Source organism: Vanellus vanellus (genome assembly GCF_965231255.1).
Source record: "Vanellus vanellus genome assembly, chromosome: 16".
NCBI lineage: Eukaryota > Metazoa > Chordata > Aves > Charadriiformes > Charadriidae > Vanellus > Vanellus vanellus.
In genome coordinates, this window is record NC_138921.1 from 17,477,999 (window position 1) to 17,493,265 (window position 15,267).

At 56.8% G+C, this 15,267-nt stretch overlaps 1 protein-coding gene and 1 long non-coding RNA gene across 4 annotated transcripts; both read left to right on the top strand.

Moving 5' to 3' along the window:
* On the top strand, positions 1 to 5,793 carry LOC309678788 (uncharacterized protein; the record flags this gene model as incomplete). The annotated part of the gene is made up of 5 exons (XM_082491940.1): positions 1 to 151; positions 1,288 to 1,346; positions 3,108 to 3,321; positions 4,093 to 4,158; positions 5,347 to 5,793. 5 exons carry the CDS (start codon positions 1 to 3, stop codon positions 5,379 to 5,381), a joined length of 525 nt encoding a protein of 174 aa, XP_082348066.1. The 3' UTR covers positions 5,382 to 5,793.
* Positions 5,794 to 7,953: 2,160 nt separating this feature from the next.
* LOC309678567 lies at positions 7,954 to 13,434 on the top strand. Of its 3 annotated transcripts, XR_014269761.1 has the most exons (5): positions 7,954 to 8,045; positions 9,182 to 9,240; positions 11,002 to 11,220; positions 12,047 to 12,112; positions 13,300 to 13,434. It is a non-coding gene; the product is annotated as an uncharacterized lncRNA (long non-coding RNA). The 3 variants fall into 3 exon arrangements; XR_014269763.1 differs by lacking the exons at positions 7,954 to 8,045; positions 9,182 to 9,240 and adding an exon at positions 10,849 to 10,884; XR_014269762.1 differs by lacking the exons at positions 7,954 to 8,045; positions 9,182 to 9,240 and having other exon boundaries at positions 10,771 to 11,220.
* The last annotated feature ends 1,833 nt before the right edge of the window (positions 13,435 to 15,267 follow it).

A 15,267-nucleotide genomic window follows, 5' to 3' on the forward strand; every position in this document is an offset into this window, starting at 1 on the left:
ATGGGCGCGCGGCATGGGCGGGCCGTGGTGGGCGCTCCGGCAGCGGAAGGGGCCGGGGAAAAATGGCGCCCAGTTCGAAGACGGAGCGGAGCGTCCCTGAGAGAAGCGGGGCTGGGCCGGGCCCGTGCTGAGGCAGCTGGAGCGCGCCGAGGTGAGCGGGAGGCCCGAGGACGCCTCGAGGAGGGCCGCTGAGGGAGGCTGGGGGAACGGGGGGCCTGAGCGGGGGGCACTGTAGGCTCGGAGCGGGGGTGGCTGGGCCCGGCTCCCCGTGGGGTGCCTTCGGCGTGTGGGGCTTGGGGTGCGGGGCTGGTGGTGCCGGAGAAATAAAGGCCGAAAGGGCGATAGTGAAGCGGCGCCCGGGCCGTGCTGGCGCTGCCCTGCAGCGCGGTGGGGTCGGGCCCTCCCCGAAAGTGTCTGTGGGCCCTGGGGGTGGCGGGCTGTAGGGTGGCTGCGCTCGGCCCGGCCCTCAGCGTGGCCCGCGGGGGCTGCCGAGGGGGTGAGGAAGCAGAGAGGGTGAGCCGGTTCGGGGCCCGAGACGGAGAGCAGGTCTTCTGCCCCTGGAGCTGGAAAGCGGGCTCCCAGGGCTGGTTTGGGGGTTCATAAACAGGCGGAGTTGTGTGGCTTTGGGCTGAGGAGCAGGGGTGCAGTCCTGCGTTTTGGGGGCTTGAGAACGGGCCCAGCAGGTGAGGCTTGGGGCTCAGAAGCAGGCACTAAATGAGCTGGTTTGGGGGTTGAGAGCAGAGTCCAGTCTGGCTGGTTTTGCAGGGGCCGGGGGAGGAGGCAGAGAGGGGCGGGAAGGCGTTGGGGGCTGCGGGGAAAAGCAGGGGGTGGGCAAGGTGCGTGGACCCTCCCCGCAGGTGGGGGTCTGGGGCTTCAAGTAGCCAGAGCTTGGCAAGCAGGAGCTGGAGGGAGATGGGGCGTCCTCTGTCCGGAGCGTGCATTAGCCAGAGGCAAGGCTCCCGGCGGCAGCAGTAATGAGCAGGAGCTGCAATTAGCCGGAGCGTGTGTTAGCTGGAGCACCCGCCGGCCAAACTGCGCTTCCCCGCAGGGCTGAAGAGCGGCCGGGCGCAGGCCGGGCTGTCCCGAGCGAGGAGCTGCGAGCAGAGGGGAGGCGAGCGGTCCTTCTGCCGGCGGGGAGCCCGGCCTCTTGCCGGGGGGGCTAAAACCCCGCCAGGCACCTGTCTGGGCCCCGCTCCCGAGGGCAGAGGTGGGGTGGGGGTCCCCCGGCTTGTGCCCGTTGTCTGGCTTGCGACAAAGAGGGTCATTTCTTGCCTCCTCTTTTTCCAGTGTCCCCTTGTGCGTCCCGGGAAGAAAATCCTGCGGGGTTGATTCCGCCAGCTGCTCAGGTAATGGCAGGCGTGGGGCTGGGGGAACGGGGAGAAACGTTTGTGAGTTCAGGGGCGCTACAGGTACTCCGCGTCAAACGGGCAGAAAAGGCAAACTTGCTGCCAGCGCAGACAAGCTCATGCAGGATTGCAGTGAACAGAGCATGCCTCCTTCCCGAATTGGTGCCTGGGTAGTTAGGAATGTCTTCCTCTGGGGTGAAAGAGCCAACTTTCCTCTCGGATAAATTAAGAGCTGCCCGATACCTTCTTTAGGGTCTGGTGTTTCTCGTCTGTTTGTTCGTGCTAATTTTATGGGCAAGTTGGAAACAGCCTTTTCTCTTTCCCTGTGTAACTGAATTGTTAGGAGTCTGTGGTGTGAGCATGGTTAATTTTGGAGCACCTAGGTGCCAGTGGAAATGTAATGAATGAAACGTGGTGGAAACTGATGTTTTGCTTGATTTTTACTTAACTTTTTTTTCTTTTTTTTCTTCGAGCGTTGATGGTATGTTGTCCTGTGGCTCAACCCACCTTCTGCTCCATGGAGCCTTCAATCTAGGGGTTTTAAGTCATAAAAACTTGTCCTTCCAGAAAAGGACTAGTCATTTGGCGGATTGAGGGGACGGCTCGGAGAGTTGCTGAAGTACACGGTCAGCGTTACAGCCAAATTTCACTTAATGTTGCTGCTGCTGGTCTTCCCAGGAGATTCAGGGTTGTGTGTGGCAAAACGCATCCCTCTGCGTGCCCTGCTCCACAAACGTCCGGCAGCAGGGCGGTTGGTCCCCGCCCTGGGTATTGGCATGGTGGTACTGCGATATTGTCCTGGTTTGAGCGACACAGGACTAATTTCTCTTCTAATACTTGGGAAGACCGCACTTTTGAGACGACTCTAGCGTCTGTGTTTGTGAAAATATTGACTTTCTTGCCAGCTATGGTGTGTGGGTCTCAAGGTCTCAGTGTTTTCGAGCTCCCTTGTTCCTGCTCTAAATGTCTCTGAAGCTGCTGCTGCAGCTGCGGGTTTGCAATTTGCGTTGCTGCGTGTTTGTGGAGTTCTCATTATGGATGACTTCTGCTGTGGCTGAGTGTCAGGAGGTGGTTTTCGGTTTAAAGCTTCAGAAATGGCATCCCTTGAAACCAGCGTCGGTGAAGCTGATCCTGCGCATGCGGCTGCGCTCGCAGGGATGCTCGGGGGCTCCTCATGCAAAGAGCGAGGTGCGCGTGGGCACCGGCAGGGTCACGCTGGGGTCTGGGCGCGTGCCGTACTCCTGCATTTGGGAGACGGCAGAGAGCGTGTGCTCGGTAAGGCGGAGGGCAGTCGAAAGCTGGCAGGGACCCTGAGCAGGTTTGGTGGCGCAACGTCAGTTTTAAAAGCTCTTGACCGTCTGGAGAAGGGGCCTGGAAGAAATCATTGCTTTTTTGGAAGGAGGCGGTTCAGCGGGATGGTGGGTTGCTGTACCCTGTAACAAAAATGTTCACCTTGGGCCGTCTAGGGTGAGGAAACCTTGGCTGTACGTAGGCTTGAGAAAACGCACCTGTCCGTGTCTGTCACCTGCGTGCAGCCGGGAAGGTGGCTCTAGTGCAACTGAAGCTGCCGGTGAGTCAACGAAAGGCAGGGTTGTCTGAAAAATGCAAGAGTTCTTGTGGCCTGCCCCAAGAAGCCTCCCAAAGGTGACGCCAAGTACTTTTTCCTCCGCTCAGCTGTCGTCTTGGCAAACCTTCAGGGAAGAAGGCAGCTTGAGATTCCTCCCCAGCTTTACGCTAAAGGTTTTTTTCCTCTCTCGGCAGATCGCCTTTCTCTGCGGGCGCCCTTTCTTCTGCCGTGACGGTACGGGACAGAGGGAAAGGATCCAGAGTGGTCTGCCAGGACGAGGTACGTCTCCCATGTGCGTCTGCCTTTTTCCTAAGGTCCTTGCCGTGTGGGCTTTGAAGCTAACGTCATGGATGTGCCGACACTCCTCCTGTAGTTTTTCGACGAAGTATTTGAACGCGAATACTAAAAGTAAGGTGTGTTCCGGAGCACGTTGCGCCCATGCAAAGCTTGCTTCCCTCCGCTTATTTTCTCCTCCCGCAAGCCTGATCTTTTTCTGTGTGCTTACCGTTAACTGGCACTGTGCAAATAATGTTGTACTAAAAGAGGGAAGAAAGCGTTCGTAAGGGTTCAGGTGTTCTGAAGAAAGAGATTTTGTTTTCGTGGTAAAAGCCTTATGCTTTTTCAGTCCACAAGTTTTTAAAAGATCTTCCAGTAGCTCTGGAAAACCTTACTGAGATACTAGCCTCTGTACGAAAAGCCGTTGAGGTCAGAGAAGAGAGAGGGGCAGAGCGGGGTGGCTTCTGCGTGTTTTCCAGGCTTTGCCAAGAAGCATTACAGCCTTGTAACTGGTGACAACGAGTCCCGATGTGGTTTTGGTGAAAAGAAGGCTTCCAAGGTTTTTGGCAACAAGACTCTTTTTTGGCAACGAGACTTTGCATGCTCTTCCTGTTTGCTTTCCTGTTTGCTTTCCTGTTTGCTTTCCTGTTTGCTTTCCTGTTTGCTTTCCTGTTTGCTTTCCTGTTTGCTTTCCTGTTTGCTTTCCTGTTTGCTTTCCTGTTTGCTTTCCTGTTTGCTTTCCTGTTTGCTTTCCTGTTTGCTTTCCTGTTTGCTTTCCTGTTTGCTTTCCTGTTTGCTTTCCTGTTTGCTTTCCTGTTTGCTTTCCTGTTTGCTTTCCTGTTTGCTTTCCTGTTTGCTTTCCTGTTTGCTTTCTTTTAAAACAAAGTCCACTTCCTTCCCAAGGCCCAAGCACAGCCCATCTTCCGAATTTGGTGTCATCGCCGGTCTTTGGGTTCTCTGTTGTAACAGGTGAGACATCATAAAACCACGTTCCTCTGCGCGTTCAGCACAGCCGAAAGTGTCAGCCCATCTGCTGGTCCTTTTTGGTAGCCTTATGGATTGTGGGAGCGGGGATTTGATCCCCCCACCCCCCCAGTAAACCCGTATGGGGTATTTTTTATCTTGCTGATTTTTCTATCCCAAATTAAACTTTAAAAAAGGTTACGATCGTAGAATTTACAACCGGACTTGTGTTGTTTAAACTGCAACTGCCAAATGGCTGTAGCATACAATCTGTTAGGTGTGCTTTGGCAATTAGGTATTTGTTCTGAAGCTTTAAAAACAGGGCCGTCTTTTAAATTACATTTAAACGTTTACCAAAGGAAATGTTTAAAACCAAATGCGTAAACAAAGGAAACGTTTAAAAAGTGGCAACTGAATGTCAGCAGGGTTTTATTGGCAATCTTGAGACGGAGTGCTCTGAAGTTCTTGAATGCTGTCTGGCTGTCAGCGGCGCCTTTCCCCAGCGGTTCAGCAGCATCTCTCCTGGGCAGGGCAGCCAGCCAGACGTCCCTGCTAATCGTGCAGCACCCAACCCCCCCCTCCCCCCTCCCGAGTCAAATTATAGCTGTGTATTTTGGAGACAGATGGTTTAATGGTATGGATTGACAGCTGGGCAAGTTCATTTAGTGCCAAAGGAAAGTCAAATACTTTTATAGTACAAGTATTTTTATTGGAGAGAGAGAGAGATCTCTCTAAGCATACGTGCTCCTCTTCAGAGTTTTACCGTTCCCTTTTGGCTGTACTGACCCAGCAAGGTGTGCAGCAGCAGTGGCGGCGGCGGTGGCACGAGGGCTGTAGCTGTTTGAGGGGGTGCGTCGCGTCGATTGTGGTCACGGCCCAGCCCTGTGCGGCAGCCTGGCAGGGGGATGTCCCCGTGGCAGCGGCAGCGCCGTGAGGAAGGGAGGAGGTGTTTGCCAGGGCCAGCCCGAGGGTTTACTGTTGTGCTCCGAATGGCACTAATTAGTCTTAATACTGACTAGAAGAGTTGCAGTCGCTCTGGCTTTGAAAGGCCGCGCTGTATTTCACGCTGAGCTGTTTCCCTGGAGTTCTGTAGCTCAGCTGCTGTCCCGTCCCTCGGTGTGAGGGAATTCCTCTGCTTTCTTCTGTGCTCTTTGTTAATCTGCTGAAATATAATTGGGGCTTTTTGTGTTTCAGGTGTCTCGCCGTACGGGTCTGGCGACGCTCAGTAGACCCCCCTGCCCAGGTTTGCCTGCCGGAGGTTGAGCTCCCCGAGGGGACGGGACCAGCCCTAGGTGCGGTGGCTTTGTGCCTTTTTATGTGGTGGGGGTGGTGGGAATAAAAAGGGGTGTGCATGTGTGTGTGTGTGTGATGATGTCATTTGGGGCAGCCCAAGGTCCCCGGGGATGAGGACGACGTGGCGGAGGAGCAGGTGAGTGGGGGCTGGGGAGGGGGTCACGCAGGGGTCGCCCCACAAGAGGCCGGTCACAGCCCCAAACTGTCTGCAAATTCGTGGGGGAGATTAAAAAACCTTGAAAGCTGTAAATATGGGCGTGAGGCATTGAAATAGGGCAAACCCTGTCCTTTTACTGTCTATTGATAAATGCCTCTTCGTTTATGTATCGCAAAGGAGTTCAAAATAAAAGCCTAGTTTAAAAAAAAATCTGCTCTATTACATCAAGGATTTCAGACTCTCAAAAGACGCGTCCCACAGCCCATTTCTGCCTTTATCGTTCTCTCTCTGCCTGACTCTCCCCATCCCTCCTCTTTCTTTGCTGTGTCTGTCCCCTTCAGCTCCTGGAGGTTTTGTGGTGTTTCCCAGGTTTGTCTTTACCCCGGGTGTATCTCTGTCTGTGTCTGTGTAAAGAGATACCAAGTGAAATGTCTATGCTGCGTAAGGTTTTTGAAAGGCTTTCTTTGCGTTTTTGTAGAAAGCGTTTAAAAACTCTCCCCTCCCTTGTAATCTCCCTGGAAGACGTAAAAGCAGTTTGAAAAGCTGCGGCCCGGAGCTGGACATTGCTTGGTGTGAGTGCCAAATAGCCCAGAGCAATGTTGCTCTTTTGACAAAGAAATGGTTTCCATGGAAACTTTTAAATACACCCAAGATGATGTATAAGTTTCTATCCAATCTACCTCTGGAACGTTTGTATTGATAGGTTGCAGAAACACATTTTTAAAAAGAATTTACTTAAATGTCTTTGGCAATTGTTCTTTTTGAGAAAACCAAACAGTTCTGCATAGTGCTTTGCAGTATTTAGTTAATAAGATTCTTGAGCTAAGGGAGGGCAAAGGGGTATGCGATAAACCCAGGTTTGACTGGTAAGGGTTTGGCGGGGCGGGGGAGGTCAGGAGAAGCGAAAACCACAAACCACACCTCCTCTGAATCACCCCAAAGTCGGCCCCGCCTCACGCCTCGTTTCGGCCCCGCCTTCTGCCCGCCTCGGCACGCCTCACGCCTCGTTTCGGCTCTGCCTCACGCCTCATTTTGGCCCCGCCTCCCGGCCCGCCTCACGCCTCGTTTAGGCCCCGCCTCCCGGCGCTCTTGGGCCCCGCCTTCTGCCCGCCTCGGCACGCCTCACGCCTCGTTTCGGGCCCGCCTCGGCCCCGCCTTCTGCCGACCTCGCATGCCTCACGCCTCGTTTGAGCCCCGCCTCCCGGCCCGCCTCGGCCCCGCCTTCTGCCCGCCTCAAGCCTCGTTTGGGCCCCGCCTCCCGGCCCGCCTCGGCCCCGCCTCCTGGCCCGCCACGACCCCGCCTCACGCCTCTTTCGGCCCCGCCTCCCGGCCCGCCTCGGCCCCGCCTCACGCCTCGCTTCGGCCCCGCCTCACGCCTCGCTTCGGCCCCGCCTCCCGGCCCGCCTCGGCCCCGCCTTCTGCCCGCCTCGGCCCCGCCTCCCGGCCCTCCTCGGCCCCGCCTTCTGCCCACCTCGGCCCCGCCTCGGCCGGGCCCGCCGCGTTCTCGCTCGTGCCGCCCCCTCGTGGCCGATGCGCGGTATCGCAGCGCCGGCCGCGCACGGGCGGCCGCGGGGCGCCATCCCTGGCGGCGGGTCTTGGCCAGGAGCACCGCAGTAGGCGAGCGAGCCCTTCGCGGGTGCGGGGGTGTCTCCTGCCCGCTGGCCGCCCGGGGGAGGCGGGCCAGGAAGCCTCAAACTGCCCGCTGCGGCAGGCTGCCGATCCGCTGGAGGCGAGCCGGCTCCGGGCAGCCCCCGGCAGTTACCCGAGAGCTGACAGAACGCAAGAGGGGAAGAAGGCGGGCACCCCCGTCAGGGGCAGACGCCGGGCGCCTCCGCAGCTCGTCAGAGCTCCCCCGGAGTCTCCCCCGTCACCCCCACCGCCCTGTCCCCCCCCCGCAGAGGCGGGCCCTCGCGCCGGCGCAGCGGCCGCTGCCCCCGGAGCTGGGGAGCGCCGTCCCCCCTCGAAGTGCCTGACCCCGGGGAGCGCTGCGGGGACCGGGCTGCGCAACCGGTGTATTTTGTGCTGTGCCACACAAATCTCTACAGCTTTTAAGAAGCCAAAGCCGTGTTTTGGGGGATTACGGCCCCGACAGGCCCGGCAACGGCCCCGCGCCGCCGCGGGCGCCTCCTCACCATGGCAACGGCTCCCGGGCGGATGGGCGGTCCAATCACGGCGCGGGTCCCGCGCTCCGATTGGTCGGATCTCCTCGTCGGCGTGGGGCGCGGCGGCGATTTCCGGCGAGGCCGAGCCAATGGAGCGGGGCCTCTCTGGGAGGAGTGCGGACGGCCACCAATGGGCGCGCGGCATGGGCGGGCCGTGGTGGGCGCTCCGGCAGCGGAAGGGGCCGGGGAAAAATGGCGCCCAGTTCGAAGACGGAGCGGAGCGTCCCTGAGAGAAGCGGGGCTGGGCCGGGCCCGTGCTGAGGCAGCTGGAGCGCGCCGAGGTGAGCGGGAGGCCCGAGGACGCCTCGAGGAGGGCCGCTGAGGGAGGCTAGGGGAACGGGGGGCCTGAGCGGGGGGCACTGTAGGCTCGGAGCGGGGGTGGCTGGGCCCGGCTCCCCGTGGGGTGCCTTCGGCGTGTGGGGCTTGGGGTGCGGGGCTGGTGGTGCCGGAGAAATAAAGGCCGAAAGGGCGATAGTGAAGCGGCGCCCGGGCCGTGCTGGCGCTGCCCTGCAGCGCGGTGGGGTCGGGCCCTCCCCGAAAGCGTCTGTGGGCCCTGGGGGTGGCGGGCTGTAGGGTGGCTGCGCTCGGCCCGGCCCTCAGCGTGGCCCGCGGGGGCTGCCGAGGGGGTGAGGAAGCAGAGAGGGTGAGCCGGTTCGGGGCCCGAGACGGAGAGCAGGTCTTCTGCCCCTGGAGCTGGAAAGCGGGCTCCCGGGGCTGGTTTGGGGGTTCATAAACAGGCGGAGTTGTGTGGCTTTGGGCTGAGGAGCAGGGGTGCAGTCCTGCGTTTTGGGGGCTTGAGAACGGGCCCAGCAGGTGAGGCTTGGGGCTCAGAAGCAGGCACTAAATGAGCTGGTTTGGGGGTTGAGAGCAGAGTCCAGTCTGGCTGGTTTTGCAGGGGCCGGGGGAGGAGGCAGAGAGGGGCGGGAAGGCGTTGGGGGCTGCGGGGAAAAGCAGGGGGTGGGCAAGGTGCGTGGACCCTCCCCGCAGGTGGGGGTCTGGGGCTTCAAGTAGCCAGAGCTTGGCAAGCAGGAGCTGGAGGGAGATGGGGCGTCCTCTGTCCGGAGCGTGCATTAGCCAGAGGCAAGGCTCCCGGCGGCAGCAGTAATGAGCAGGAGCTGCAATTAGCCGGAGCGTGTGTTAGCTGGAGCACCCGCCGGCCAAACTGCGCTCCCCCGCAGGGCTGAAGAGCGGCCGGGCGCAGGCCGGGCTGTCCCGAGCGAGGAGCTGCGAGCAGAGGGGAGGCGAGCGGTCCTTCTGCCGGCGGGGAGCCCGGCCTCTTGCCGGGGGGGCTAAAACCCCGCCAGGCACCTGTCTGGGCCCTGCTCCCGAGGGCAGAGGTGGGGTGGGGGTCCCCCGGCTTGTGCCCGTTGTCTGGCTTGCGACAAAGAGGGTCATTTCTTGCCTCCTCTTTTTCCAGTGTCCCCTTGTGCGTCCCGGGAAGAAAATCCTGCGGGGTTGATTCCGCCAGCTGCTCAGGTAATGGCAGGCGTGGGGCTGGGGGAACGGGGAGAAACGTTTGTGAGTTCAGGGGCGCTACAGGTACTCCACGTCAAACGGGCAGAAAAGGCAAACTTGCTGCCAGCGCAGACAAGCTCATGCAGGATTGCAGTGAACAGAGCATGCCTCCTTCCCGAATTGGTGCCTGGGTAGTTAGGAATGTCTTCCTCTGGGGTGAAAGAGCCAACTTTCCTCTCGGATAAATTAAGAGCTGCCCGATACCTTCTTTAGGGTCTGGTGTTTCTCGTCTGTTTGTTCGTGCTAATTTTATGGGCAAGTTGGAAACAGCCTTTTCTCTTTCCCTGTGTAACTGAATTGTTAGGAGTCTGTGGTGTGAGCATGGTTAATTTTGGAGCACCTAGGTGCCAGTGGAAATGTAATGAATGAAACGTGGTGGAAACTGATGTTTTGCTTGATTTTTACTTAACTTTTTTTTCTTTTTTTTCTTCGAGCGTTGATGGTATGTTGTCCTGTGGCTCAACCCACCTTCTGCTCCATGGAGCCTTCAATCTAGGGGTTTTAAGTCATAAAAACTTGTCCTTCCAGAAAAGGACTAGTCATTTGGCGGATTGAGGGGACGGCTCGGAGAGTTGCTGAAGTACACGGTCAGCGTTACAGCCAAATTTCACTTAATGTTGCTGCTGCTGGTCTTCCCAGGAGATTCAGGGTTGTGTGTGGCAAAACGCATCCCTCTGCGTGCCCTGCTCCACAAACGTCCGGCAGCAGGGCGGTTGGTCCCCGCCCTGGGTATTGGCATGGTGGTACTGCGATATTGTCCTGGTTTGAGCGACACAGGACTAATTTCTCTTCTAATACTTGGGAAGACCGCACTTTTGAGACGACTCTAGCGTCTGTGTTTGTGAAAATATTGACTTTCTTGCCAGCTATGGTGTGTGGGTCTCAAGGTCTCAGTGTTTTCGAGCTCCCTTGTTCCTGCTCTAAATGTCTCTGAAGCTGCTGCTGCAGCTGCGGGTTTGCAATTTGCGTTGCTGCGTGTTTGTGGAGTTCTCATTATGGATGACTTCTGCTGTGGCTGAGTGTCAGGAGGTGGTTTTCGGTTTAAAGCTTCAGAAATGGCATCCCTTGAAACCAGCGTCGGTGAAGCTGATCCTGCGCATGCGGCTGCGCTCGCAGGGATGCTCGGGGGCTCCTCATGCAAAGAGCGAGGTGCGCGTGGGCACCGGCAGGGTCACGCTGGGGTCTGGGCGCGTGCCGTACTCCTGCATTTGGGAGACGGCAGAGAGCGTGTGCTCGGTAAGGCGGAGGGCAGTCGAAAGCTGGCAGGGACCCTGAGCAGGTTTGGTGGCGCAACGTCAGTTTTAAAAGCTCTTGACCGTCTGGAGAAGGGGCCTGGAAGAAATCATTGCTTTTTTGGAAGGAGGCGGTTCAGCGGGATGGTGGGTTGCTGTACCCTGTAACAAAAATGTTCACCTTGGGCCGTCTAGGGTGAGGAAACCTTGGCTGTACGTAGGCTTGAGAAAACGCACCTGTCCGTGTCTGTCACCTGCGTGCAGCCGGGAAGGTGGCTCTAGTGCAACTGAAGCTGCCGGTGAGTCAACGAAAGGCAGGGTTGTCTGAAAAATGCAAGAGTTCTTGTGGCCTGCCCCAAGAAGCCTCCCAAAGGTGACGCCAAGTACTTTTTCCTCCGCTCAGCTGTCGTCTTGGCAAACCTTCAGGGAAGAAGGCAGCTTGAGATTCCTCCCCAGCTTTACGCTAAAGGTTTTTTTCCTCTCTCGGCAGATCGCCTTTCTCTGCGGGCGCCCTTTCTTCTGCCGTGACGGTACGGGACAGAGGGAAAGGATCCAGAGTGGTCTGCCAGGACGAGGTACGTCTCCCATGTGCGTCTGCCTTTTTCCTAAGGTCCTTGCCGTGTGGGCTTTGAAGCTAACGTCATGGATGTGCCGACACTCCTCCTGTAGTTTTTCGACGAAGTATTTGAACGCGAATACTAAAAGTAAGGTGTGTTCCGGAGCACGTTGCGCCCATGCAAAGCTTGCTTCCCTCCGCTTATTTTCTCCTCCCGCAAGCCTGATCTTTTTCTGTGTGCTTACCGTTAACTGGCACTGTGCAAATAATGTTGTACTAAAAGAGGGAAGAAAGCGTTCGTAAGGGTTCAGGTGTTCTGAAGAAAGAGATTTTGTTTTCGTGGTAAAAGCCTTATGCTTTTTCAGTCCACAAGTTTTTAAAAGATCTTCCAGTAGCTCTGGAAAACCTTACTGAGATACTAGCCTCTGTACGAAAAGCCGTTGAGGTCAGAGAAGAGAGAGGGGCAGAGCGGGGTGGCTTCTGCGTGTTTTCCAGGCTTTGCCAAGAAGCATTACAGCCTTGTAACTGGTGACAACGAGTCCCGATGTGGTTTTGGTGAAAAGAAGGCTTCCAAGGTTTTTGGCAACAAGACTCTTTTTTGGCAACGAGACTTTGCATGCTCTTCCTGTTTGCTTTCCTGTTTGCTTTCCTGTTTGCTTTCCTGTTTGCTTTCCTGTTTGCTTTCCTGTTTGCTTTCCTGTTTGCTTTCCTGTTTGCTTTCCTGTTTGCTTTCCTGTTTGCTTTCCTGTTTGCTTTCCTGTTTGCTTTCCTGTTTGCTTTCCTGTTTGCTTTCCTGTTTGCTTTCCTGTTTGCTTTCCTGTTTGCTTTCCTGTTTGCTTTCCTGTTTGCTTTCCTGTTTGCTTTCCTGTTTGCTTTCCTGTTTGCTTTCCTGTTTGCTTTCCTGTTTGCTTTCCTGTTTGCTTTCCTGTTTGCTTTCCTGTTTGCTTTCTTTTAAAACAAAGTCCACTTCCTTCCCAAGGCCCAAGCACAGCCCATCTTCCGAATTTGGTGTCATCGCCGGTCTTTGGGTTCTCTGTTGTAACAGGTGAGACATCATAAAACCACGTTCCTCTGCGCGTTCAGCACAGCCGAAAGTGTCAGCCCATCTGCTGGTCCTTTTTGGTAGCCTTATGGATTGTGGGAGCGGGGATTTGATCCCCCCACCCCCCCAGTAAACCCGTATGGGGTATTTTTTATCTTGCTGATTTTTCTATCCCAAATTAAACTTTAAAAAAGGTTACGATCGTAGAATTTACAACCGGACTTGTGTTGTTTAAACTGCAACTGCCAAATGGCTGTAGCATACAATCTGTTAGGTGTGCTTTGGCAATTAGGTATTTGTTCTGAAGCTTTAAAAACAGGGCCGTCTTTTAAATTACATTTAAACGTTTACCAAAGGAAATGTTTAAAACCAAATGCGTAAACAAAGGAAACGTTTAAAAAGTGGCAACTGAATGTCAGCAGGGTTTTATTGGCAATCTTGAGACGGAGTGCTCTGAAGTTCTTGAATGCTGTCTGGCTGTCAGCGGCGCCTTTCCCCGGCGGTTCAGCAGCATCTCTCCTGGGCAGGGCAGCCAGCCAGACGTCCCTGCTAATCGTGCAGCACCCAACCCCCCCTCCCCCCTCCCGAGTCAAATTATAGCTGTGTATTTTGGAGACAGATGGTTTAATGGTATGGATTGACAGCTGGGCAAGTTCATTTAGTGCCAAAGGAAAGTCAAATACTTTTATAGTACAAGTATTTTTATTGGAGAGAGAGAGAGATCTCTCTAAGCATACGTGCTCCTCTTCAGAGTTTTACCGTTCCCTTTTGGCTGTACTGACCCAGCAAGGTGTGCAGCAGCAGTGGCGGCGGCGGTGGCACGAGGGCTGTAGCTGTTTGAGGGGGTGCGTCGCGTCGATTGTGGTCACGGCCCAGCCCTGTGCGGCAGCCTGGCAGGGGGATGTCCCCGTGGCAGCGGCAGCGCCGTGAGGAAGGGAGGAGGTGTTTGCCAGGGCCAGCCCGAGGGTTTACTGTTGTGCTCCGAATGGCACTAATTAGTCTTAATACTGACTAGAAGAGTTGCAGTCGCTCTGGCTTTGAAAGGCCGCGCTGTATTTCACGCTGAGCTGTTTCCCTGGAGTTCTGTAGCTCAGCTGCTGTCCCGTCCCTCGGTGTGAGGGAATTCCTCTGCTTTCTTCTGTGCTCTTTGTTAATCTGCTGAAATATAATTGGGGCTTTTTGTGTTTCAGGTGTCTCGCCGTACGGGTCTGGCGACGCTCAGTAGACCCCCCTGCCCAGGTTTGCCTGCCGGAGGTTGAGCTCCCCGAGGGGACGGGACCAGCCCTAGGTGCGGTGGCTTTGTGCCTTTTTATGTGGTGGGGTTGGTGGGAATAAAAAGGGGTGTGCGTGTGTGTGTGTGTGATGATGTCATTTGGGGCAGCCCAAGGTCCCCGGGGATGAGGACGACGTGGCGGAGGAGCAGGTGAGTGGGGGCTGGGGAGGGGGTCACGCAGGGGTCGCCCCACAAGAGGCCGGTCACAGCCCCAAACTGTCTGCAAATTCGTGGGGGAGATTAAAAAACCTTGAAAGCTGTAAATATGGGCGTGAGGCATTGAAATAGGGCAAACCCTGTCCTTTTACTGTCTATTGATAAATGCCTCTTCGTTTATGTATCGCAAAGGAGTTCAAAATAAAAGCCTAGTTTAAAAAAAAATCTGCTCTATTACATCAAGGATTTCAGACTCTCAAAAGACGCGTCCCACAGCCCATTTCTGCCTTTATCGTTCTCTCTCTGCCTGACTCTCCCCATCCCTCCTCTTTCTTTGCTGTGTCTGTCCCCTTCAGCTCCTGGAGGTTTTGTGGTGTTTCCCAGGTTTGTCTTTACCCCGGGTGTATCTCTGTCTGTGTCTGTGTAAAGAGATACCAAGTGAAATGTCTATGCTGCGTAAGGTTTTTGAAAGGCTTTCTTTGCGTTTTTGTAGAAAGCGTTTAAAAACTCTCCCCTCCCTTGTAATCTCCCTGGAAGACGTAAAAGCAGTTTGAAAAGCTGCGGCCCGGAGCTGGACATTGCTTGGTGTGAGTGCCAAATAGCCCAGAGCAATGTTGCTCTTTTGACAAAGAAATGGTTTCCATGGAAACTTTTAAATACACCCAAGATGATGTATAAGTTTCTATCCAATCTACCTCTGGAACGTTTGTATTGATAGGTTGCAGAAACACATTTTTAAAAAGAATTTACTTAAATGTCTTTGGCAATTGTTCTTTTTGAGAAAACCAAACAGTTCTGCATAGTGCTTTGCAGTATTTAGTTAAGATTCTTGAGCTAAGGGAGGGCAAAGGGGTATGCGATAAACCCAGGTTTGACTGGTAAGGGTTTGGCGGGGCGGGGGAGGTCAGGAGAAGCGAAAACCACAAACCACACCTCCTCTGAATCACCCCAAAGTCGGCCCCGCCTCACGCCTCGTTTCGGCCCCGCCTTCTGCCCGCCTCGGCACGCCTCACGCCTCGTTTCGGCTCTGCCTCACGCCTCATTTTGGCCCCGCCTCCCGGCCCGCCTCACGCCTCGTTTAGGCCCCGCCTCCCGGCGCTCTTGGGCCCCGCCTTCTGCCCGCCTCGGCACGCCTCACGCCTCGTTTCGGGCCCGCCTCGGCCCCGCCTTCTGCCGACCTCGCATGCCTCACGCCTCGTTTGAGCCCCGCCTCCCGGCCCGCCTCGGCCCCGCCTTCTGCCCGCCTCAAGCCTCGTTTGGGCCCCGCCTCCCGGCCCGCCTCGGCCCCGCCTCCCGGCCCGCCTCGGCCCCGCCTCCTGGCCCGCCACGACCCCGCCTCACGCCTCTTTCGGCCCCGCCTCCCGGCCCGCCTCGGCCCCGCCTCACGCCTCGCTTCGGCCCCGCCTCCCGGCCCGCCTCGGCCCCGCCTTCTGCCCGCCTCGGCCCCGCCTCGGCCCCGCCTCCCGGCCCTCCTCGGCCCCGCCTTCTGCCCACCTCGGCCGGGCCCGCCGCGTTCTCGCTCGTGCCGCCCCCTCGTGGCCGATGCGCGGTATCGCAGCGCCGGCCGCGCACGGGCGGCCGCGGGGCGCCATCCCTGGCGGCGGGTCTTGGCCAGGAGCACCGCAGTAGGCGAGCGAGCCCTTCGCGGGTGCGGGGGTGTCTCCTGCCCGCTGGCCGCCCGGGGGAGGCGGGCCAGGAAGCCTCAAACTGCCCGCTGCGGCAGGCTGCC